General features: G+C 43.3%; 1 protein-coding gene across 1 annotated transcript in view; it reads right to left on the bottom strand.

Moving 5' to 3' along the window:
- The window catches only part of LOC126274804 (uncharacterized), a 136652-nt gene that overhangs the window by 19114 nt on the left and 90509 nt on the right, over positions 1–27029 (bottom strand). The window contains exon 4 of the mRNA XM_049977143.1: positions 7679–7885. Within this exon, the coding sequence (XP_049833100.1) occupies positions 7679–7885 (207 nt within the window). The remainder of the gene's footprint in view (positions 1–7678; positions 7886–27029) is intronic.

Here is a 27029-nt window from a genome sequence, read left to right on the forward strand (position 1 = left end):
ACCACCTACAGTGTAATGGTGTCCAAACAAAGGGTTGCCATGGAAAGGGGGGATGGTGGCCACCTAGGAGGATTGGTGACAACCCAAAAGTGAAATGATGGTCAACAAGGGGGAATCATGACCCCCTAGTAGGGGAATGGTGGCCACCTAAAGGGGAGTGGTGACCAATCAAAGAGGAGAAAGGTGGTAACCTAAGAATGATGGCCATCTAGTAGAGGAACAGTGGCCACCTAGGGGGATTGCTGACTATCCAAAGGAGGAATGGTGGCCACCTAGGGGGACTGGCACCCACCCTGAGGAGGAATGGTATCACCTAAGAGGAATGGTGAACAGCGAAAGAGGATATTGTTGGTACATAGGGGAGTGATGGCCAGCTAGTAGGGGAATGGTGGCCACCTAAAGGGGGGATAGTGGCTATCCAAAACGGGTCAAGTAGTGGGAGAATGGTGGTCATCCAAAGGGGAATGGTGACCAACCAGAGGACAGAGTAGTGGGGTAATGATGGCAACCAAAAGTGGGGATGGTGGTCACCTAGCAGGATTGGCGACAAATGAAGGAGGAATGGTGACAGCTCAAAGGGGTATGGTGGTCACAGTGGCCACATAGTATGGGCATGATGGCTTCCCAAAGAGGAAATAGTGGCCACAAAGGGGAACGCTGGTCACCTAGGGAAAGTGGTGGACATCCTGTAAATTGTCTATCATTTTCCAAACAGTATACTTCTTTATGTTTCGTATGGGTGCAATATATACAAGGCACACATACAGCATATTTGAAAATGGCGAAGCGAGCTGTTATTGATGTTTTATCGATTATAAAAGACCGCTGGAACTTTTAACATACCTCTTTGCACACTGTGAATCATATTAAGGAATGGAAATGGATCTGACACAAGCTTATGAAGGAAATGTATACAGCTTGTTAAAACACCTAAAGCCAAAGTATGTTTAAAGAATCAGTTGCCTGTCATACTCAGTAAGAAAAAAATAATTTTCTTTGTTCTTTCGAGACATCAACTCTGACATTGTTTTTGGAGATGTCACATCTTTCTGTTACCATCATTGGTCGTCTCGCGAGTGTGTATAAACTAGTGATGGGCTAAACTGCGATTTTCCGATATCAGTGATTTCTGTGAATGCTACTTTTCAGTATCTGCTATTCTTAGCTGTGATTTGTCGCAGTTAAGAGTCGCAGTTAAGGAAAGCATGTCGCGTATCCCTCCGCCACTGCTATTTCTGCGATTTCTGCTACTTCCGCGATTTCTGTGACTTCTGCTACTTCTGCGATTTTGGTGACTTCTGCGATTTCTGCGATTTCTGTGACTTCTGCGATTTCTGTGACTTCTGCTACTTCTGCGATTTCTGCGACTTACCACCGTATGAAAAAGTTACATCTGCTCAGACAGAAAATTGCATCTCAACAAATCTGTCTTTGGTAAGTAAGTTTTACGTTTGTTCTTCCATTGGCTTTAATTATGTATTAAAGAAACAACTGTGAAAATATTAATAGTGTAATTAATATGTAAGTAGCCATACAGTAGCGTAATAGTTCGTGTTTAGGAAATGAATTCTAACATATTGTTATGTTCACTGGTACCCGAACTAAATTTCAGTCACTCAGTAAATTGATAATTCAAAATATCATTGTCAACAGATCTGGAGAAATTGCCACTGCGTCTTTAGACCGTTTTGGTCATACGAGAGGTTAGTTTCTAAGTGTTTCGATGGACTTAATTACTTCAGTGAGATCGTCCTTGCAAATGTGAAATATACCCCATTGAGTGGCTTTCATTACAGCAAATATTAGCAATCTACTCTGTCAATTATATTGCTTGTAACTAGTGAGAGCAAAAATTGTTTAATAATCCTTGTGATTTTGCAGACACAGTTCTGACTCTTGATTACTGGTTGCTGTACGTATCTATGCACATCAAGGCTATTGAGAGAGACTCGTGAAGATTCAGGACAGCTCTTAGATGATTTGCAGTTTAAAAGTGACATAATTGTGAAATAAGTGTGCAGAGATGAGTGATTAAACTGTGTTTTATTGAAGTTGTTATGCGGTTTTAAAGGAATAATAAATGTTAAATACAGTGATTGAATAATGAAAATCTCATTTCCCACATGTTTAAGCCGTCTTATACCCGTAATTTTCCGCCACATATCTACTGGTAGACACTAGTTAAACAGTCACATGCCACCGCAGCACCCCCCCCCCCCCCCCCCTCCACAATCTTGATGTGACACTGACCTGTAACATAGCCCGAGGTATAGAATATGCATTTTGAGGCTGTTGATATGAAAATGGGAAGTACAGATCTTCCAGTTAAATCAGGAATAGCTTAAGCGAAATGCAGTGTGAGGAGGGCTATGCGAGAGGCTTTCAATGAATTCGGAAGTAAAGTCCTATGTACTGCCTTGGCAGAAAATCCTACGAAATTTTGGTCCTATGTCAAAGTGGTAGGTGGATCAAAACAAAATGTCCAGACACTCTGTGACCAAAATGGTACTGAAACAGAGGATGACAGACTAAAGGCCGAAATACTAAATGTCTTCTTCCAAAGCTGTTTCACAGAGGAAGACTGCACTGTGCTTCCTTCTCTAGATTGTCGCACAGTTGACAAAATGGTAGATATCGAAATAGACGACAGAGGGATCGAGAAACAATTAAAATCGCTCAAAAGAGGAAAGGCCGCTGGTCCTGATGGGATACCAGTTCGATTTTACACAGAGTACGGGAAGGAACTTGCCCCCCTTCTTGCAGCGGTGTACGGTAGGTCTCTAGAAGAGCGAAGCGTTCCAAAGGATTGGAAAAGGGCACAAGTCATCCCCGTTTTCAAGAAGGGACGTCGAACAGATGTGCAGAACTATAGACCTATATCTCTAACGTCGATCCGTTGTAGAATTTTGGAACACGTATTATGTTCGAGTATAATGTCTTTTCTGGAGACTAGAAATCTACTCTGTAGGAATCAGCATGGGTTTCGAAAAAGACGGTCGTGTGAAACACAGCTCGCGCTATTCGTCCACGAGACTCAGAGGGCCTTAGACACGGGTTCACAGGTAGATGCCGTGTTTCTTGACTTCCGCAAGGCGTTTGACACAGTTCCCCACAGTCGTTTAATGAACAAAGTAAGAGCATACGGACTATCAGATCAATTGTGTGATTGGATTGAGGAGTTCCTAGATAACAGAACGCAGTATGTCATTCTCAATGGAGAGAAGTCTTCCGAAGTAAGAGTGATTTCAGGTGTGCTGCAGGGGAGTGTCATAGGACCTTTGCTATTCACAATATACATAAATGACCTGGTGGATGACATCGAAAATTCACTGCGGCTTTTTGCAGATGATGCTGTGGTGTATCGAGAGGTTGCAACAATGGAAAATTGTACTGAAATGCACGAGGATCTGCAGCGAATTGACGCATGATGCACAGAATGGCAATTGAATCTCAATGTAGACAAGTGTAATGTGATGCGAATACATAGAAAGATAGGTCCCTTATAATTTAGCTACAAAATAGCAGGTCAGCAACTGGAAGCAGTTAATTCCATAAATTATCTGGGAGTACACATCAGGAGTGATTTAAAATGGAATGATCATATAAAGTTGATCGTCGGTAAAGCAGATGCCAGACTGAGATTCATTGGAAGAATCCTAAGGAAATGCAATCGGACAACAAAGGAAGTAGGTTACAGTACGCTTGTTCGCCCACTGCTTGAATACTGCTCAGCAGTGTGGGATCCGCACCAGATAGGGTTGATAGAAGAGATAGAGAAGATCCAACGGAGAGCAGCGCGCTTCGTTACAGGATCATTTAGTAATCGCGAAAGCGTTACGGAGATGATAGATAAACTCCAGTGGAAGACTCTGCAGGAGAGACGCTCAGTAGCTCGGTACGGGCTTTTGTTAAAGTTTCGAGAACATACCTTCCCCGAAGAGTCAAGCAGTATATTGCTCCCTCATACGTATATCTCGTGAAGAGACCATGAGGATAAAATCAGAGAGATTAGAGCCCACACAGAAGCATACCGACAATCCTTCTTTCCACGTACAATACGAGACTGGAATAGAAGGGAGAACCGATAGAGGTACTCAGGGTACCCTCCGCCACACCCCGTCTGGTGGCTTGCGGAGTATGGATGTAGATGTAGATGTAGAAGTGCAGTACTTGAAAGTAACACAGAAAAAGCTTACTTATGTAGGTGGTTGTAGTGTCGGCAAAAAGTTCGTGTGTGTGTGAAGTTGCCATGTAGAACACCAGAGGCAAAACTTTTATCTCGAGTCTTGAACTGTGCCGGAATAAAAGTGAGGCATTCATATGACTCAATAATGCTGTTTTCATTGCACTACACTTATACAGATGTCTGAGTTCTGCTGTGTTAACATTGCAAAGTCCTGTAGACATGTGGAGTATTAACCAAAATTGTCATATTGGAAGCAGAATCATATTTGTTACGTTACTTGATATTTTCAGGAGAAAAAGGCAATGTTGCTTCTTATTAATATAATACGTTCAGAGTCACAGCTGTGTTTGACCAATCATAACTGATGCTGAATGTGCATGTCGTCATATGTGAAGGGCTTATTTCAATAGTGGTACAAGTCCATTACCTCCACTTTTCTGTCTATAATGCTTCTGAAATTAATGATCCAAACAAACATTAATATAGGTTCATTTCTAGCAAGAAGCCATATGCTTGAATATTTCTGGTATCTCAACTGTAGATTTTTCAGCGCTCATTTAACTTTAGGACTCCGTATCTCAAAATGAACAAAAATGGACTTGTACCACTAATGAAATAAGTCCTTCATATACACACACAGCACACGGATTTCGTGAGGCACAATGCTCTTATAACGAAGTACGTACGTCGTTCAACAGATGGCACTAGAAAAAGAATGTTAACTGCGCTTTTTAGTTGCTACTTGTGACTCTTAGTTGCGACTTGTCACAGAAATCGCAGTTAGACTCGATACCGTGTCACAGAGATGAGAGTAGTACGAACTTTGGCCAACATATGACACTGTTAACTGCGCTTTTTAGTTGCTACTTGCGACTCAGTTGCGATTTGTCAGTGAAATCGCAGAAAGCAGTATGGAATTCGGCCAACAGAGGGCTCGCGGCGTTTATTGTGAAATGTTACTTGCGACTGCTAACTGTGACTGAAATCGAGTTAGATTTTGTAAAGTTGTTACTGTGATATCTGTGACTTATCAATCACTGTGATTTCTAACAGATAAACGATTTCCTGCCCACCACTAGAATAAACAAAGAACGTTGTTGTCCAGTTTCAGTTATACATCAGAGTAAAATACTTTATTCCATCCTAAAACCGATCATCTTTTTCCTTCCCTGCAAATATTTGTTTGCCTTTTGGGTATGTTGTGTGTATCACGTATTTTTATTACATGATGGTGTTATTTAATACATTGACTACTGTGGACGAGTTAATTTGTCTCGCTCCTCCACTCCCCAGGTGCAGAGGACGATTTAAACAGAGCCTTTGGGTTTTCCTTAAGCGCTATTCACTTGTTTACATGTCTCGTTCTGCCGATGCTCTCACTGCTGCAGTTGTGTTACTTCCGTATCTCGGCGAATAAAAATGTTTCGTGTACTTACATAATTCCCGGTTCGCATGTGATGGAATTGGGCACACTGTGTGTGTCCATCCACCGCATATAAAAACCAATATCTCGAGAACGCAACGAGATATCGTTCTGTTATCAATTTTAAATAAAATCTCGACATCTTTTCCACGTTTCATACACAGTAACGTATGAGCTAAACTCAGTCATACGAAAAGTCTACACAATGCGTTTTTATCTCTGCAAAATGTTTACAATTTCGTGCAATGCTTTACTTAATTGAATGCAGCTCAGTATCCTTGATGAGCAACGAAAATAAAGTCAGTCATGTATAGAGTGATGATATCAGATGGTGATACTCTTTTTCACCAAATAGTTTCCCTAAAATTGAATGATAGGTATTTCATAGCAACTGGCAGGCCCACATGGACAGAACTAAACACATCGCATGCGACTCTCTACCGGATGGATAAGATAACCAATATGTTGAGAAGAAAATTCTATTCTCACTTTTAAACAATATTTCGATACCTTATCTGCATTTCATACGTACACTAAAATCAATCATATGCGAAGTCGACACAGTGGATTTTCACCTCTGCACATTCTTTATCACCTCATGCTATGCTTAACTTGACTTTATACAGCACAGTAACTTTTAGGAATAAGGGACAGAAATGTAGTCTGTTAACGAGCGAAAGTATCACACTTTAAGATTGGAAAAAACAATTTCTTTACCTAATAGTTTTCTTGAAATTGAAAGATAATTATTTCATAGCGTCCAGAATGCCGTCTATCAGCAGAGGTAGCAGCATTAGGCGAGCAGTACAGCGAGGGAATGCAGACAGCGTGTCTGTAACAGTCTAATGGGTAATAGTTGATTACAGGAAAGGAAGTCTATAAACGGTGTAAAGAGCCTTGGCACTAGAGTTCTAATTGCAAATTGAGTAGAAAGTTGTTATTGTACATAATCTCCAGTGGGTCTGACGCATCTGTAATAATAGCAGTAATTGTCAACTATTACATTTTTCGAGTGATACATTATCTTCGTCCATCTTAAAATTGTGCTTGAGAACAATATAAATGATGAAATAATTAATCTGAGGGTGTATTGTGACTTTCATCAAGAATAGGCACCATTAACTATATTCAGACTGACAATTTGCTTGTGTGCTTGTCTGCTTTGTGTTGTATTTTAACTAATATGTGTTTTGTGCAGGTATAACGCTGGTCAGATTATTTTTACGGCATCAATACGTTAGGTCTAACTTCTGATGTCAACTGTCAGTTCATCATGTTATTTGTAACTATTTACACATGGAAATAGCACTGGAATACTTTCTTCAGAACTGACTGTTACGTTTTAGTCATTAATTTGACGACTGTATTTTTATCTAGAAATTAGCATAATATGCTTCATCTGTCAGTGAGCGCTATTTCTAATACTACACTATGTTTGATTGAAGAGAGGGAGGGGGAAGTGTATGTTTAATGTAATTTGACATTTTTTTTTACACATCGCCTTAGTATTACTCTCTGGTTGGTTGGAAAGATGAGGCAATAGGATTTTAAATTTACCATTAAGATAATTGAGGTATTTCCACCAACATGAATTATTAATAATGTGCTAAGATTAATTGGTGATAGGAGTATGGGGGAGCGGAAGAGGGAGATTTAATTTTCTGTTAGTGCATTTGGGCTATGTCCGCCATCTTGGATGTTTAATAATGCACTGTGATTGGCTGGAGATAGAGAGGGAGGGCAGAAACTGGAGGGGAGTGGGGGAGGGGGCGTTTTTCATTTCCAGCTATTGATTGGTTGATTCTGTTGAATGATGTCATGAATTCAAGATCACTGATGACGTCACGCACGATCTCCATGATCATGTGACGATCACGTGATTACCTTGAAGGTTAATGACCACGTTCAAGGTCAATTTTGGTCCAGAAAGTAATTTGTATTCCTACTGGCACGGATGGAACTGAGCGAGCGAGTAGAGAGAGAAGATGGTTGTTCAGAGCGCATGCTTTTATGCACGACAAACAAAATGAGGCTGCGCTGCAGGGTAAACGGGCACTCTGCAGACTGACCGTGGCGGCAGCGGCGGCGCCCGCGACGGCGGCGGAGGTGGCAGCGAGGCCCCCCAGGGCGTCGGCCAGCGGCTGTGCGCACCCGCGCTGGAACACCGCCTCGCAGTGTCCCTGGTGCGGGCCGGCCGGCACGCAGCACGACGTGGGCAGCCGCGTCGGGTCCACCGCGCGGTAGTCCCCGGGGCCCACCGCGGCGCAGCACTGCAGCTGCACATAGCACACGGCGACTCACTTCAGTCACGTTCTTAACAACTTCACTCAAACACATCTTAGATCGCCTGCCCTGTACTCTGCTGCTACGTTCGCAGGTTCGAATCCTGCCTCAGGCATGGATGTGTGTGATGTCCTTAGGTTAGTTAGGTTTAAGTAGTTCTAAGTTTTAGGGGACTGATGACCACAGATGTTAAGTCCCATAGTGCTCAGAGCCATTTGAACCATTTGAATCGAACGCAGTGAGATGGATCGACGTAGAGACGTGGCATAGTGGCAGAAAAGAGCTATCGTCTCTGGATGCACCCATGACCACAGTGCGAACGAAGTTCCCTGTATTGTTGATGTATCAACGCATATCGTTCCATGTGTTTACACGAAATAAAAGCGTGTAACAGGGTGTAAATATTGGCTGTACCTACACCATTATCACCAATGAATAGGAGCAAGTGTCACGCCTCGTCAGTGACAACTGTTTTCAAACCCGTCAGGGATTGCTGTGTTCAGTGAATGTAGGTGAACCATATATCACAGAAACTGAACAGTAACCGACTGGAGACGTGTGCTGTGGTCCGATACGTCACGATTTTGCTTCTTTTTATGTTTCGAGTAAGCCGACTGCACATGGAGGCGTTTAACCCTCCATTGGGCACGTGGGGGTCATTTGAGGCCCCATACCGCTTACACTTCTTGCACTTCATTATTTACTGGACCTGCAATGTTCATGGTCCCTGACATCTCTCTCGTAGTTATGATGTAAATGACTACTATGCATAAATACCATTAGTTAACTATTTATTTAATTTATGATGACGTAGTTTAGGAATCAACTAAAATGGGCACTTGGGGGTCTTCAAAGACCCACAATGAAGATTACTCAGTTGTAAGCTTCAGACAGCATTGTTGATGCGAGGGAAGTGGATGATGGCTGGTTGCATTAGGTAAGCACAGTTTTTCTTTTCAGATCTTACAGTTTTGCATACATGTAAGATGTTAATCAAAATATCCACGGCTGTACTGCCGGTCTATAGTATCCAACAGGCACAATACTTCGGCGATCGAACATGTCGCCATCATCAGGTGAACTGACGGACTGAGCTCCTGTGAATGTGCCGGCACGGAGATCCGTACGCTATGGCTGCTCAGGGGGAACTGGGTTCGGTCGCGGCGGCGGCCGATTGAAATACCCTCCGCCCGCGGCGCGCCCACTCCGCCGTCCGCGCCACGCGCCACGGTCGCGCGGTGGAACAGATTGCGACGGTGTCTGAGGTGACGTCGCTGTGATGGCTCTGTCTGCCGTGGTCGTCACAACTATACGTTTGCTCGAATTACTCTTGATTAACCCAATCGCTGGTTCCCAAGCCTTGCTAAGATTATAGCCACAGTCACGGTTTATGAGGTCGTCATTGGTGCGAATTTCGATGGCCTCTCTAACAACGCTGTCCCAGTATCTCGACGTCTGTACCAGAATCCTCGTGCGTTCGTACTCCATAGCGTGATTTTCCGACAAACAATGTTCAGCGACCGCCGACTTGCTCGGGTACATCAGTCGAGTGTGCCTCTGGTGTTCACGGCATCGATTCTGGACGGTACGCATCGTCTGACCAATATACGACTTGCCACATTGACACGGAATCTGGTACGCGCCGGCCTTCCTCAAACCGAGGTCATCTTTCATTATAACGTAAGTCAAAAATATGAAAACTGTAGAAAAAACCATTTTATTACAATTTAGGTTAGAAGTTAAATATAGGCTTACTTTTTTGTTTAGGATTGATGGAAGACTTGTTCGGGCTCAACAAGCTGATAAGATTCTTCTTCAGAAGTGAGATGATGCTAATGTTGATATTGAAAGTATTTATGAGCTGAATGATGATAAATACTTGACCTCAGATTGTGAAGAGAAGGAAGGCAGTGATGTAATGGAACATAAAGAGGAAGATGAAGTTGACGTCATTCACAGTGAAGATGTGGTAACGGTAAATAATGACAACGCTATGAAAGATTATTCATCGGAAAAGATGGAATGATTTGGTACAAAGAGCTTCCAACTAACTGTCAAACTTCCTCTCATAATATAATTCTTGGTAAACCTGATCCTAAAGTGGTACCCCTAGTTCAATAAAAGAAGCCCTAAAGCTCCTGATTACCCCAGAAATAATGTCCAGCCAGAATGTGATAAAAATGGGGAAGTGTGTGGTGGTGACATGGCCATTTCTGTCATAGTATAATTAGAACAGGTATTTCATTGTACTGAAGTTTTCATTTTCTTTTCATTTTTGTTACGACCTTTGTAGATATAGCAAAAACTGATAAATAAAATATATCAGTTGTTTTCAAAAAGGTAAAATAAAACGGTATGTCCTGATAACGTTTAATATGTAAGAACGTAAACTGTAAAAAATATTATTATAATAAAAAACAATATAAAAATATGCGCAAATTATATAATGATGTATTTTCTGCCGTACAATATAAAAACAAATTTTCATTAGATATATATGATCGACTAATAATAAAAACAGTGTGGAATATAACAATTTGATGTTACGACAAGAAAATAATGTCGAAGGCCAACAACAGATAAAGTTCTCCAGTCAAATGAACTGGGGTTTTGAAAGATCCCAAGTGCCAAGTCATGTAACTTTTCCAATGTGCTCAGCGGAGGGTTAAGATGCAATGTGTTAAGTTTGTAGCTCAGGCCAGAGATGTTTCTGTGATGATTTGGAGGTGTTCTTCGTATCGTGACATGTGCCCATAAGTTCAGAGTACATAAAACACGAATCGCGGTGTTCAACATTATTGACAATATAGTGTTACTTTTTCTCGCAGGGCACAATAGATAATATGGACACAGGAACGCCTCAGGTGGGTTCTAGAGAGATGGACGAAGGTCTTCTCAAACGGTGAGTCGAGCTACTCTCTTATATACGTTGATAACAGGATATGAGCGCGTAAGAACGACATAAGACGATGCAACAGGGTCCCTTAAGTTTGGCCATGGATTATTCTCGTGAGGGAGACTTTTACATTTAATGAAATGGAGCCTTGAATACACCAGATTTCATCTTTTACCCTCGACAATGCAGGACTCTACAACCAGATGAAGAGTGGCCGTTTGTTCATCTGTAGCACCTTGCAGGTGATCAGCGCCTTGGGCGAGACATTTCCCCACTGCCCCACTTCCAAATACTCTCAGTGTTGTTTGTAAATGCAAAAGAGGGTGCTTATGAAACCTCTCAGATCACGCTCAGTCCTTCTGAGCAATTGTGAGACGCCAGCAAGTCTGACGCTCGCACCTTGTATGCTACACCGAGAAATCTTCTACAGCTGTAAGTGGCGGTTGAGTAGTCATGGATCAACATGGCCCTCTAGGCTTTCCGTGGGCTTGTGACGTTCATTACATGTTACGTCGTCAGCATTAGAACTATATTACTAAGTTTCTCCAGTTCAGTTGTTCTTGAGTGTGTATCTCCGCATATTTGAAAACATTCCGATATTCAGCCTCATGTACTGACTTCCATTGTCTTCACAAAATTTAGTTCCAGTCTTCATGTATTCTTTTATACTAGTTCCCAATTAAACCAAGAAAAGTAGAGCAGCGTTTGATGAGATCAACACCACGTAGTTTATATGTCTAGTGCTCCTCATAACGTAAAGTTCACCTTTGTTCTACAGTGTATTCCAATCAATTCTGGTGTGGGTTTTCCATTATAAAATAGTAGTTCAAAAATTTGCAACGATCTAAAATAATTGCACGCTTGGATGGCACTTGATTTTGACACCTCATTTCCAAAGTCAATGTGCTATAAATTTCGCCATTTGAGAAATATTCCATGAGTTCTCGTCACCAATTCCTCTACACATCTTCCAAACTCCATGGAGGCTCTATCTCTCAAGATGCATTGAGACTAGTATCCTTTGAGGAAGAAAAGATACAAATGGAAACGAAAGGCGAGTTTAATGTGTGAGTCAATCTGTGAGGCATTCTGGGAAGGTGCACAGTGTTAGCTCATAACGTGCGTAAATCAGGTATTAGAGTTCGAGTCCTGCTCCATCACACAGTTTTGTCACGTAGTCTACACTAAGGAGAAAAGAAGATGTAATCGCAGTAACTAGTTTTTATTGAAATAGTATATCCACATTTATTATATTTGTGTGTAATGACTCGGCAACAGGGCAAAAAGGCAGATACGCAACTTATTGTTAAATATATTTGAACCATTGACTTTTTTTGGATGGAAGTAACTGTAGGTTAAGTCTATACTTGAAACTGTTTGCTTCGCATATGATGCATGTAGTCAGTCTCAAAATTCTTTTCAAAGAGTTATCTCTGTGTGTATTTCGTAGTTGCTTTCTTCAGTTCACTTAAACAACTGTAGTTGAACAAATGAATGAGCGGCGGTGCACGTTTACAGAAAAGCTTGTTCACTGCTCTTCCCTAATGTGACAATTTAACACGCGATTGTGAAGAATACATCCTCACTCGCCTCAGACTCCACTTTTTTTATTTTACAGGTAATCCTGTTTTCCTGATTATCAGGTAATCGCTATCGGATGGGCTCTCTGCGAACCACTATCTAATCTTTAAAATACGCATCTCGGGTTTGTCTCAGAATAATGTTGTGTAAGTCGGTCAGTATTTCATCAAAGCAACTGTTGGAAATTTTCAGAAAGTTACGTGGGATACTGTTGCAAGATGCGGCGTCAGACAAGTCTGAGAAGTGACGTTGCATTGTCGAACACTTACTGATCAGTGAGCTACTGCCAGGAAAACATCTCTTGACGCGCTGTGACATATCGTGACAAGTTAATCCTGTGATATAATCAATTAACGAAGAAATTTTTATATTACTGTTTTAATTTTTATAGTGCTTCAAAATAAAATATAGAACACTCTACAAATTTTCTTGCAATCTTCGAACTATGTCGCTGGACCTTCCGTGCTTTTTGAATTCGATAGATCGGCTCCGCCTCATTTCACAAGGTTCTCTCGTTTTCCCTGCTAGTCCGCAAATCCGCTTTTCCGTTTTTGTATGTCCTTGTCGCACAAAACCGAGCTAGCTTTCATTTACACTTTGTTCTGTACTTAAGTAGGCGTATGATAACACTAAGATCCGTTTACTTCAGCACGATCCAATTGTCATAATAAAAAAGTTACTTTGTCACTCACTCTCATCTCGTGGCATTCGGATACATGTTATCGCTTCAGTTTCAGCATTGGATGCGAACAATAAACACATTTTCGGTGTTGAAAGCGGCCATGAAGAGTGATACGTACTTTGAAAAGAGGGCCCGAGATATTACTTCATATTGTGCTAAATCGCAAGTCGGCTACGGTCGGAGCTGTTGCTACCTGCAGATACACTTAAGTTTACAAGTGAACGCCGCATGTCCTGACATTGAGTCGTTTTCAGGCTTAAATAGTACCCTAAAAACTTTATGTGACAAGTCAGGAAGTTAGTAACTCATGAATGATCCAATTAGAGCGGCAAATATGGCCTCTTTCCGCGATGATGTCGACAGAAATGCGTCATGCCATGGTCTGCACGGAACACCAAAACCGCTGGACGGCCACCCTGATTCATTAGAGCTAAACCGTCGTCCGTAACTCACGGCTATTGTTTTGGTCTATGGTGTCCCTATAGGATTAAGGGAAGGTGACGTGAGGGACCCGGGCACCGTCATGCCAACAAGAGTGCTTCATCGTTGTTTCTCATTACTCCGCAGAGATGAGGTGGTGCACTGTGTTGCTGAAGGTACAGGTAGCCAGTAAGGTGCTGTAGGAGCATGAATTCTCGGGCCAGCAGATTTCTGAGCTGTTCGCCGACAAGAGACCTGTCACGGACTTCTGCCAATCCCATGTAAACTTCCTCCACACGAGAATACCTCTACAAACTTCATAAACTGTTACATGTTGGCTAGGGCAATGCATCGCATTTTTGTTTCCGGCATACTCGTGCCCTGTCACAGGCGTATACCAATACTTATTGTTCGGCAGTCGAGAAGTCCTTCGAGTGTCCAGTGGCATCGTCTCTATACTCAGCCGCCCGCATCTCGTGGTCGTGCGGTAGCGTTCTCGCTTCCGACGCCCGGCTTCCCGGGTTCGATTCCCGGCGGGGTCAGGGATTTTCTCTGCCTTGTGATGGCTGGGTGTTGTGTGCTGTCCTTAGGTTAGTTAGGTTTAAGTAGTTCTAAGTTATAGGGGACTGATGATGTTAAGTCCCATAGTGCTCAGAGCCATTTGAACCATTTTTCTATACTCAGCCGATTTCCTTACCCATCCATTCCCAATTCAAGCTTCGAAACGTGGGCAATAGTTACCAGGACAGACATTTTATAGATGATGCACTCATCTCTAATGGATTACTATCTAAAAAACAACTTTGCAAATATCCAATGACATCTTGAAAAAATATCAAAGTGATGCTAAGATTGGTAACTGGTTTCATACACTGACGGAAATAAATTGCTACACCAAAAAAATAATTTATGTAGAATAACGAAATGTCAGTAATGCATTAGTCTAGGTTATATATTTAAGTGACTAACATTACAAGATTACAGGTTAATGTAAGCTCGAGAAAAAGTCACTGAAAATTTGAAATGCTGGCACAATACTAAGCGATGAAACCATCAGAATGTAGAATGTAAACAGACAAAAGTGCATGCTTTGAGTTGTACAGGTGCCGAAAGTCAGTTTGTGGGACGGAGTTCTATGCCTGATGCACTTAGTCGGTAAATACAGTAACGTTTAATGCTGGTTGTGGATGACTCTGGAGGTGACGTTCGGTGATCTCCATATGCGCTCGATTGGAGACAGGTCTGGAGATTAAGCAGGTCAAGGCAACATGTCGACACACTGTAGAGCTTGTTGGGCTACAACAGTGGCTTGTGGGCGAGTGTTATCCTGTTGGAAAACACCCCCTGGAATGCTGTTTGTGAATGCCAGCTTAACAGGTCGAATCACTAAACTATTTGCTGTCAGGGCACATGGGGTAACCACGAGAGTGCTCCTGCTCTCATACAAAATCTCACCTCAGACCATAACTAGTGGTGTTGGTTCTGTATGTCTAGCACCCAGATAGTGCGAGAGGCTCTCAATGAATTCGAAAGTAAAGTTCTATGTACTGACTTGGCAGAAAATCCTAAGAAATTTTGGTCCTATGTCAAAGCGGTAGGTGGATCAAAACAAAATGTCCAGACACTCTGTGGCCAAAATGGTACTGAAACAGAGGATGACAGACTAAAGGCCGAATTACTAAATGTCTTCTTCCAAAGCTGTTTCACAGAGGAAGACTGCACTGTGCTTCCTTCTCTAGATTGTCGCACAGTTGACAAAATGGTAGATATCGAAGTAGACGACAGAGGGATAGAGAGACAATTAAAATCGCTCAAAAGAGGAAAGGCCGCTGGTCCTGATGGAATACCAGTTCGATTTTACACAGAGTACGCGAAGGAACTTGCCCCCCTTCTTGCAGCGGTGTACCGTAGGTCTCTAGAAGAGCGAAGCGTTCCAAAGGATTGGAAAAGGGCACAAGTCATCCCCGTTTTCAAGAAGGGACGTCGAACAGATGTGCAGAACTATAGACCTATATCTCTAACGTCGATCCGTTGTAGAATTTTGGAACACGTATTATGTTCGAGTATAATGTCTTTTCTGGAGACTAGAAATCTACTCTGTAGGAACCAGCATGGGTTTCGAAAAAGACGGTCGTGTGAAACACAGCTCGCGCTATTCGTCCACGAGACTCAGAGGGCCTTAGACACGGGTTCACAGGTAGATGCCGTGTTTCTTGACTTCCGCAAGGCGTTTGACACAGTTCCCCACAGTCGTTTAATGAACAAAGTAAGAGCATACGGACTATCAGATCAATTGTGTGATTGGATTGAGGAGTTCCTAGATAACAGAACGCAGCATGTCATTCTCAATGGAGAGAAGTCTTCCGAAGTAAGAGTGATTTCAGGTGTGCCGCAGGGGAGTGTCATAGGACCTTTGCTATTCACAATATACATAAATGACCTGGTGGATGACATCGGAAGTTCACTGAGGCTTTTTGCAGATGATGCTGTGGTGTATCGAGAGGTTGCAACAATGGAAAATTGTACTGAAATGCAGGAGGATCTGCAGCGAATTGACGCATGGTGCACGGAATGGCAATTGAATCTCAATGTAGACAAGTGTAATGTGATGCGAATACATAGAAAGATAGGTCCCTTATCATTTAGCTACAAAATAGCAGGTCAGCAACTGGAAGCAGTTAATTCCATAAATTATCTGGGAGTACTCATTAGGAGTGATTTAAAATGGAACGATCATATAAAGTTGATGGTCGGTAAAGCAGATGCCAGACTGAGATTCATTGGAAGAATCCTAAGGAAATGCAATATGACAACAAAGGAAGTAGGTTACAGTACGCTTGTTCGCCCAATGCTTGAATACTGCTCAGCAGTGTGGGATCCGCATCAGGTAGGGTTGATAGAAGAGATAGAGAAGATCCAACGGAGAGCAGCGCGCTTCGTTACAGGATCATTTAGTAATTGCGAAAGCGTTACGGAGATGATAGATAAACTCCAGTGGAAGACTCTGCAGGAGAGACGCTCAGTAGCTCGGTACGGGCTTTTGTTAAAGTTTCGAGAACATACCTTCACCGAAGAGTCAAGCAGTATAGTGCTCCCTCCTACGTATATTTCGCGAAGAGACCATGAGGATAAAATCAGAGAGATTAGAGCCCACACAGAAGCATACCGACAATCCTTCTTTCCACGTACAATACGAGACTGGAATAGAAGGGAGAACCGATAGAGGTACTCGGGGTACCCTCCGCCACACACCGTCAGGTGGTCTGCGGAGTATGGATGTAGATGTAGATGTAGAAGAGACCATGTGGATGAAATCAGAGAGGTTAGAGCCCACACAGAAGCATACCGACAATCTTTCTTTCCACGAACAATGCGAGACTGGAATACAAGGGAGAACCGCTGGAGGTACTCAAGGTACCCTCCGCCACACACCGTCAGGTGGCTTGCGGAGTATGGACGTAGATGTAGATGTAGATGTAGATGAAGTTTGGTCACAGGCCCTTAACAGGCCTCCTCCTAACCAGCACACAACTGTCACTATCATCGAGGCAGAACCACCTTTCATCAGAAAGGACCTCCACCCTGCCTTCCAATTACCTCTCGCTTGATACCTCAGAAGTCCCAAATGGCGGTGGTTTCTGATCACTGGAATGAACGCTGCGGGGCATCTGGCTCGGAGCTGTCCTTGAAGAAACCGATTTGCAAGAGTTCTTTGTGTCGCTATGGTGCCAACTGCTGCTCAAATTGCTGCTGCAGACGCAGTATAATCCGCCAGAGCCATACGCAGAACACGAAGGTCTTCCTTCAAGGTGCTGCCACGTGGCCGTCCGGAGCCCGGTCTTCTTGCGACTGTACATCCTCGTAACCACCGCTGCCAGCAGCCATGTACAGTGACTACATGTCTACCAAGTCTTTGTGCAACACCGCAGAAGGAACATACAGTTTCTCGTAGTCCTACTACACTATCTCTTTCAAACTCAGTGACGTGTTGATAATGGCATCTTTGTCGCCTTAAAGGCATTATTGACTAACATAAGTTTACTACGTCCAGTCTCAAAGGTAACTAACTCTCACGGCCGTTACAGCGTGTATTTAAAATAAACCTGGTTTGCATACTCATAGTGGCGCTACTAGCGCCAATCTTTGTGACTGGAGCGAAATTTGAATAATCACCATCTTTTAGATGTGGAAACACCCCACAATTCCATCTTGATGGCACGATTTTTTTCCTGTCAATGTATGATGCGAAACGTAAAACTGTACGCTTCACAAACTGCTGAAAATAAGTATCCTATAATTAAAACACTACTGAGTCACAATTGGAATCAGCTATTCTGTACAAAAACATGAATGTAAGAATTTGTAGGGAAATGAAATGGGATGATCACATACAGTAGGTCCAGTAGCAGGTAAAGTAGATAGTAAACATCGACTGACTGGTGATGTATGGGGTTAGTAAATGAGGAAAGACAACTTACAAATCACTTGTGCGTCTTATTCTAGAATATTGATCTAGTGTATGGGACCCATATCTAATAGGACTGACATTGAATATTGGTCGTATACAAAGAAGGACAGCACAAATAGTCAAAGGTTTGTTTGACTCACGGGACAGGTTCATGAAAACGTTGAAAAACCTGAATTGGCAGACTCTTAATGGTAGATACCAAGCATTCCACGAAAGTCTACTTGCGAAGTTTGAAGAAGCAATAACAAGTGAATAATCAAGAGATGTTCTTCAGTGTACTACCTAGGGCTCCTGTAAGGACCGTGAAGACAAGGCTGGAATAATTACAGCACTCACAGAGTCCTTTAAGCAGCCATTCTTCCAGTGATCCATAAGTGAATGCAATGGGAAGAAATCAAGACTTGTGACACCTTACAAGGTATCCTCTGCCACGCACTCACAGTTGTTTGTGGATTATGTAAACGCAAATGTAGATGTAGAGTTCTGTACATGTTGGCGCACTTCCACGTCAGGTGAGAGATTTGTCGAACACCATATAAGATGATGGTACCCTCTTGTCAATATGACATCTTTCTGGCAGGTGGTAGAAGTAGTCTGAGAAGGTGGGTGTTTGAAAGGCATGAAATGGAGCCCCTGGTATACGTTAGACCGTCTCTTGTCGGCGACGACACAGGGACCTATTGTTCGGTGATGGGCATCCGTTTGTTCGTCTACGGCGGCACGCAGGCGACATGCACCTCCAGCAAGACAGTGCAGCACGCCACCAGTCCTGAGGCGTTTGCCGAATTTTGCAAGAGACATGGCGCTGCTTGCGCGGTCTCCCAGGTCACCTGATTTGAAGCCTGCTGAGAACGTCTGTGCTGCCATTGAGCGACATGGGCGTGCTTTGCACCAGTTCCGACCGAATTTTCGTGAGTCGTGGGCGGAGGTTGGGGAGCTAGGAATGACAACAGCTCAACAACACTCACTCTCCCTAGAGATCATAGCACGCAGCGTTATCACCATAGTCAGCACCTCGTGAGTATACGTGCTGTTGTGAAGATGAACGCCTCACAATAAGCTAATGCAAATTCTCTGAACGTATCACCAGAGCTTCTCGTACAGCTCTCGAAGAACGTGATGCACCACTATTCAGTAACGACAAAAGAGATGCCATCTACTGAAGAAGAAACTGCAACCAAGTGACAACATTTTATTGGAATTATAAGTATCGTAATATATGGCAGAATATTTTACTAACTGAGCTACTACCTTCGAAATACATCGTACTGGTGAACCCACTATATATGAGAATTATACCAGAATCGTAGCTCACCATTAAAAAGAAGAGCCGAATGTGAAAGCCAGGATTTTCATATTATTCTAATGTTTCTAATTTATCCAATGTAAATATCGTCTCCTGTAGAAGCTACGGCTTAATTATTTTCGTTAATAATAGAGTCACTGACATTACTAATTTGGGAAATTTTTGGTTCAACTATGTATGTTTAAGTATCAGAAATTCTATACATCATACAACGGGTAACTATATTCCCACAATTCATGAACATTTTGCAACTACTCTCAAAAATTAATGTCACGCCTCAGGTTCACTCTGGCATTTTATTAAATACAGCATTTCATATCATAAAAATTTTATCTGTAAATAATAGGGGGCGCAACGTCTAGGCTAGTGCAATTACTGAATGAAGGTGACGTACTGATGATTGCGTAGAAAAACTAAAAGTACAGTTTAAAATCAACTCTCTCCTGTGATGTTATGTGGGAGCTGCTAGTGTTTCTGTGTGCTACACATACTCGTTGTACATGTCACTACAGTGTCTTTCTTTAACTACACTGGTAAGCCAAACATTATGACCACTGCCCACCTCGAAGTTGGAGGCCGCTCAGTGGCGTTGCGGACACATGACGTGGTAACAACAGTATCGAAGCGGAGCAGACACGGTAGGGGGATGACCCTAGCGAGGACATAGGCTGCAAATGGGGAAGCCCATTGCGGTAAGGACTTTGACAAAGAGCAGATTATTATCACACAAAGTCTATGAACGTGCTACCGGCGTCAGCATCTACGGAAGGAGGTAGAAGGATAGTGAAACTACTTCTAGGCGCTAAATGGCTGGACGTCCATGACTCTTCACACAACGTGGGGTTCGGAGGCTTATCTGCTCTGAAAAGTAGAATAAACGATGATCTGTGGCATCTCTGTCGAAATGAACGCTGGTGCACGCACAAATGTTTTGGAGCACACCATTCATCGTGCATTGTTGAAAACAACATGGAACTCCGCAGCTGACCACTCCTACGTATTCGCAAGCTGACACAACGAATCGTGAACTACGATTATAGAGGACACGTGACCATAGGGATTTGGCCGTCGATCAATGGAAACGTGTCGGGTCTTCGGGTGAATCACATTTTTTGCTACACTAGGTCGCTGGTCGTCTCCACAAACACCGTCATCGAGCTGAACGGTGACTCGTAACGTGCAGCGCGCGACGGACGCCAGCTGGTGGGAGCAGTATTATGCCATGGAAAACATTCTCCTGCACTTACATGGGACCTGTGGTAGTAATCGAAGACACGTCAACAGCTGCGAACCACCTCCACTCCTTCATGCTTTATGTCTTCCCCGACGGCAATGTCATCTTTCAGCACTATAATTGTCCGTGTCTCGGAGCCAGAACCGTGCTACAGTGATTTGAGGAGCATTTTAACGAACTCACGTTGATGTCTCAGTGACCAAATCGGCCTGATGTAAATCCTATGCAACCCATCCGTATCGCTATCGGGTGCCATCATCGCATACGCAAATCAGCAGGCCGTCATTTACACAAATTACGTGACCTGTGCGTAGACACACAATGCCGCTTACCGCCACAAACTTACCAACAAACTGTCGGACCCCTGATACTCAGGAATAGTGATGTATTTTGTTCCAAAGACGGACAAACAAACTATTTAGCGGGTAGTCGTAAGTGTGGCTCATCAGTGTGTATCTATAAATATATTTCGCTCGCCACAGTACAGTGTACGATGCAAGGTAATTCGACCAACATAAATGTTTTGAATCCTTTTCCGTTCGGTTGTGCAAGCTATCCCAGAGAGATCGGATGCTAGTGGCCGCGGAGCAGAAGCCTCTCCGGGCACGGACGTGAAACCCTAAGCAAAAAGCTATAGAGGAACTGGCACTGTATATACGCGCACACAAGAAAGAAAGTATGCCAACGAGAAACTAAGCACTGATTTGCAGACTGTCGCCAATCACTGACAAGTCGGGTAGAGCGCGGATAGCTTCTCTCACTTTCGTCATGATGGCCTGCTATGTTCTAGGGCCACTAAAGTTTCACAAATATGACGTATTGACAATGTAGCAGAATTGTAGAACAGTGTTTTGTAAAGTTCTCCGACAATGTTTAGCGATGACGATATTCTGTTTAATTTCCTTGAAGGTTTTCTCTACAACTACGTATGTTTTGTGTTACATTCATAGCACCACATCTCTGAATCTCGCCTGATTGATAGGCATTCTGTTATACCCTCGGCAGACACTAAAAATTCGTCCACATTCTATGTGGATAGTCCCCAGAAGCCGAACCGCCTGTCTCAATTACCAGTAGACTGCCAGCTTGGGGAAATACTGAGTGAGTTGCGGTTATTGTAGCATGCGGGAACGACCAAGCGCCCAAGTCTGCAAGGGAAGCATAATGACATCATGGAAGCCACGAATACCGTCATACTAATGACAAAAAAGAGTGTCTTAAGAAAGGCTAGGTACAACACAACAATAAGCATTCACTGTAATTCCATCTAAATACAGATGGTTGCGGGGCCTCGGCTGCTGAATATAAAATGTCGAATTAAAACACCTTGAGCTGCCTGGAAATTTAAATGGCTGAAAGTGTTATGATTTGACATTGTAATATGTATTCAGGTGCCAAGCCTGCAAAAAATAGCTTCTGAAAGATGAAGTAACGAAAGTTTGAAGTGAGTAGCAGAGCTGGCAGCGAGGAAAAATCAGGTCACATGATGTCATAGCCATCCCGAGCGCCGTAGAGCGCACCGGAAGCGCCTACGTAAGTACGCTATTCTTCTTAACAAATGTCTGATTGTTGAGTGCTGATTCCCGACTGCACAGCCAGTAGTCTCAGCCCTTCTGTCAGCTGCAGCTATACAGTGAGAGGGGGGGGGGGGGAGGGGAGGGGTATGGAGGTCGACCCTCACCATGCCTAGCTATCTTCAATCGCCTACGTACCCACGAGTCCAGCTGGAAGGAAGCTACTGCTGCCATCTGCACTGTCAACTTCCTAGGCAACACTAATGGGGCTCGGAGGCCACTGTCGCCATGCAGGCCTACAGGAGACTTGAACTGGACGCTCTCCATCATCCGACTCGGAGAGGGGGCCACTGCTGCTGCCCATCCCATTTCTGTGGCAGACATCGAAGCTGCCGGCTCATGTCTCCTAAAAGAGGGCTGAGAGTCGATCCCTGGGAGCCAGCGAATACCTCGGGTGGACCCGGGGCCTGACTCCTGAGTGCAAATATCCGACGTCAATGAGTGCACTTTGAAGATCGATACATAAGGCTGGAGGCCGCTCTGTGACGTAGCAGCAGCCATCTGACATTTTGCTGCGCTATCGTTACTGCAAGACTAGTCGATGCTGATCTCCGCTGCTGACGAGGCGCTGTTCCTCCAGCCTGGCTGAGTCGCGGCGCTTTGGAAGACAATCCAGAATTACTGCCTAATAAATGTATTATTGTCAGTGATGTTTCCTTGGCGCCCTGGAGTGCAACTAGGTCCTCACCACTAAATTCCGCCTGGCTGTCTCCTAACGAATGTAGGCGCCTGGAACTGGACCTCTATAATTCGAAACATAGGTTCAACACTCTGGAATTGGTAGTACTGGCACATTTACATTAGAAATGCACCGCAGTTTCCATAAAATTTACGCATTCCATTCGCCTTTCTCACTCCTGACTGTCGTCCCCCTTCGTATCAATCCGTGGTACTAATACTAAACAGTTATACTTTATGATGGGTTCCAGAAGCTAACTTATGATGTTTGTAATTAGAGCCTATCTAGTCTTGGTCTTTATTTTAGGCATCGTCTGCGTTTATCCATATTTAAGGAGGCTTTTCACACTTTACAGCAAGTGGAAATATTATCGAAGTCGTTCAGCACTTAAATATTCATCGAGTGTCAACGTAAAGATCCTTAAAGGAGAACTGGCTGTCGGTAATGTCCTTAGCATTGCATGGTACTTTAAAATCTGATCTTCATTTCTTTCTTTTTACTGGTATGGCCATTCTTAAAATCTCTGTAGGTGAAGAATATATAAAGGACAATGAATCGGTTCTGAGTGGCGAAAGACTGATTCCCCACAGTCGAAGTGTCTTCCAAATGTCATGACTGATAGTGCCCCTTGCCAGATAAGATGCCTTTGTGTACTGCTGCAGTGACTCACGGAATGTAGCTCTTGCGACAACCTGTCCCACTTCAGTATTGGCATACGTAAATCTGACACTAGCTCACATATATCTCTTTCCTGTAGTAAATTTTTCAGAATGTGCCCCCTGACAGCATGAATTCTATAATGTACGAAAATAAAAAACAATGTGAAAAGAATAAAATTACTTCACCGTCATCACAGACAAATCTCTGAGTTACGAAAATAGGGAACATCAGATACTCATTTCTAATCGGCTTTATTTTTATGCAACGTACATTTAACTTTTTAAATTGACATTAACTATTTGGAGCGATAGAGCTTACACTGAAGCGCCAAAGAAACTGGTATTAAAATACAGAAATATGTAAACAGACAGAATACCACGCTGCAGTCGGCAAAGCATATATAAGGCAACAACTATCTGATGCAGTTGTTAGGTCGGTCACTGCTGCTACAGTGGCAGGTTATCGAGATTTAAGTGAATTTGAACGTGGTGTTATAGTCGGCACACGGGCGATGGGACACAGCATCTCCGAGGTAGCGATGAAGTGGAGATTTTTCCGTACGACCATTTCACGAGTGTACCGTAAATATCAAGAATCTTGTAAAACACCAAATCTCCGACATCGCAGAGGCCGGAAAAAGATCCAGCAGGAACGGAACCCGCACGACCGCTACGGTCGCAGGTTCGAATCCTGCCTCGGACACGGATGTGTGTGATGTCCTTAGGTTAGTTAGGTTTAAGTAGTTCTAAGTTCTAGGGGACTGATGACCTCAGATGTTAAGTACCATAGTGCTCAGAGCCATTTTAGGAACGGAACCAACGACGACTGAAGAGAATCGTTCAACGTGACAGAAGTTCAAACATTCCACAGATTGTTGCAGATTTCAGTGCTGGGCCATCAACAAGTGTCAGCTTGCGAACCATTAAACGAAACATCACCGATATGGGCTTTCGAAGCCGAAGGCCCATTCGTGTAGTATTGATGACTGCACAAACAATGCTTTATGCCTCGCCTGGGCCCGTCAACACCAACATTGTTAACTGGAAATATGTGGCCTTGTCGGACGAGTCTCATTTCAAATTGTTTCGAGCGGATGGGCGTGTACGGGTATGGAGAAACCTCATGAATCCATGAACCCTGCATGTCAGCAAGGACTGTTCAAGCTGGTGGAGTCTTTGTAATGGTGTGGGGCGTGTGCAGTTGGAGTGATATGGGACCCCTGATACGTCTAGATACGACTCTGACATGTTACATGTACGTGAGCATCCTGTCTGATAACCTGCATCTATTCATGCCCATTGTACATTCCTACGGTCTTGGGCAATTCCAGCAGAACATTTTGACACCCCACACGCCTAGAGTTGCTACAGAGTTGCTCCAGGTACACTCTTCTAAGTTTAAACACTTCCACTGGCCACGAAACTCCCCAGATATGAACATTATTGAGCAAATCTGAGGTGCCTTGCAACGTGATGTTCAGAGGAAATCACTTCCTGCTCGTACTCCTACAGATTTACGGAGAGCCCTGCAGAATTCCTGGTGTCAGTTCCCTCCAGTAATACTTCAGACATTAGTCAAGTCTATGCCACATCGTGTTGCAGCACTACTGAATGCTCGCAGGGGCCCTACGCGATATTAGACAGGCGCACCAGTTTCTTTGGCTCTTCAGTGTATGACGGTAACGATACTGAGTCGGAATGGGGTAGTGGTTCTTTGGAGTTTATGTGTTCGGAGAATGACAGTATAGGAAAAGTGATCAACAATTACCTTGGAAATTTGATTGTAATTTTGGGCTTGCATAGAAGTCACCAGCGCTTCATCGTTATAGGTTGAAAATGTTTTAAATTGATTCCACCCTGTTTACCTACAAGAACATCGCATGTTTACTTATGGCGTTTCCCAGTCATCTTGAAGTGAACAGATGGCTCAAAAAAATGGCTCTGAGTACTATGGGACTTAACATCTGAGGCCATCAGTCCCCAAGAACTAAGAACTATTTAAACCTAACTAACCTAAGGACATCACACACATCCATGCCCGAGGCAGGATTCGAACCTGCGACCGTAGCGGTCGCGCGGTTCCAGACTGAAGCGCCTAGAACCCCTCGGCCACGTGAACAGATGCTGCTGCTGACTGGTCACACAGAAACCACAGATAAATCACATAGTGAATAAACTCTCAGAGTTTCTTGTCGCATAGTTGCTGAAGTTTACGCCATGTTTAAGATATTAACATAGTGAATACAAAACCTCCGGCTTCCTACATGCTTCGCATAACCTCTTGATCCCATAGTAGTTAATTATGTTGCTTCAAGGACCCATATAATTGAATAGCGACAGCATTTCTTCCTAAATAAAAGCACTGATCTCGTAATCATGAAAAAGCTATATGAACAGTTATCGCCAAGAAAGTATGGGCTGTGAGTGTTAAAATTTTGGCAGTGATCAAGAAACTGGAGATGCAATTGATCGTGTCAAATTCCAAATAGTAGCTTTTACAATTTCAATGCACCGAATAGTCGAGCAACTTCTTCAAAAATTCGTAGAAAAGTAAAACGCCCAGCTGAAATGGAGAAAGCCGTCCGGAGTGGCCGTGCTGTTCTAGGCGCTACAGTCTGGAGCCGAGCGACTGCTCCGGTCGCAGGTTCGAATCCTGCCTCGGGCATGGATGCGTTTGATGTCCTTAGGTTAGTTAGGTTTAATTAGTTCTAAGTTATAGGCGACTGATGACCTCAGAAGTTAAGTCGCATAGTGCTTAGAGCCATTTGAACCATATGAAATGAGGAAAATACTTTGATGAAGAAGAAGAAGAAGAAAAAGAGTCAGAGTCTGTGACTGATGCCCTCCTCACCCTTCTCACCCGCTCTCCCCTTCCCAATCACCCCACCCAGTGTGCAACGAAAAGGATAAAACGGCAGATAATTAAATTCTGCTGTCAGAAGGACGCAGCACGAAGCTGTCAATGATACCCGGAAGAGACGGATGTGCACTGGAGCTGTGACTGTTACAAATACAAGGAACTCTTATTGTCTGTACGGCAACCTCCCAATTCAGGTGATAAAGTTGCTGAAAGGTTCAAAGAAACTAGAATCTGATTTCAAACACGTACCGGACTCATACGATAATAGTTGGTGGTGACTTTAATTTACCCTCGATATGTCGTGAAAATACATCTTCAATTCCTCAGGTACGCATAAAATATCTTCCGAAATTGTGCTAAACGCATTCTCTGAAAATTATATCGATCAGTTATGTCATGAGCCCAAGCGAATAGTAAACGGTTGTGAAAACACATTTGACCTCTTAGCAACAAATAATCCTGAGTTAATAACGAGCATCAAAAGCGATTCAGGGATTAGTGAACACAGGGTTGTTGTAGCGAGATTGAATACTGTAATCCCCAAATCTTCGAAAAATAAGCGAAAAATATACCTATTCAAAAAAGCAGATAAAATCGACTTGACGCCTTTCTGAGAGACAATCTCATTCCAAATTAATAATATAAGTGTAGACCAGATCTAGTATCTGCAGCAATTGAGTGATTTATACCAAATAAATTAAACTATGGAGCTGATCCTCCTTGGTATACAAAACGGGTTAGAACATTGCTGCAGAAATAACGAAAGAAACGTGCCAAA

This window comes from Schistocerca gregaria, chromosome 1, assembly GCF_023897955.1.
Source record: "Schistocerca gregaria isolate iqSchGreg1 chromosome 1, iqSchGreg1.2, whole genome shotgun sequence".
Classification (NCBI taxonomy): Eukaryota; Metazoa; Arthropoda; class Insecta; order Orthoptera; family Acrididae; genus Schistocerca; species Schistocerca gregaria.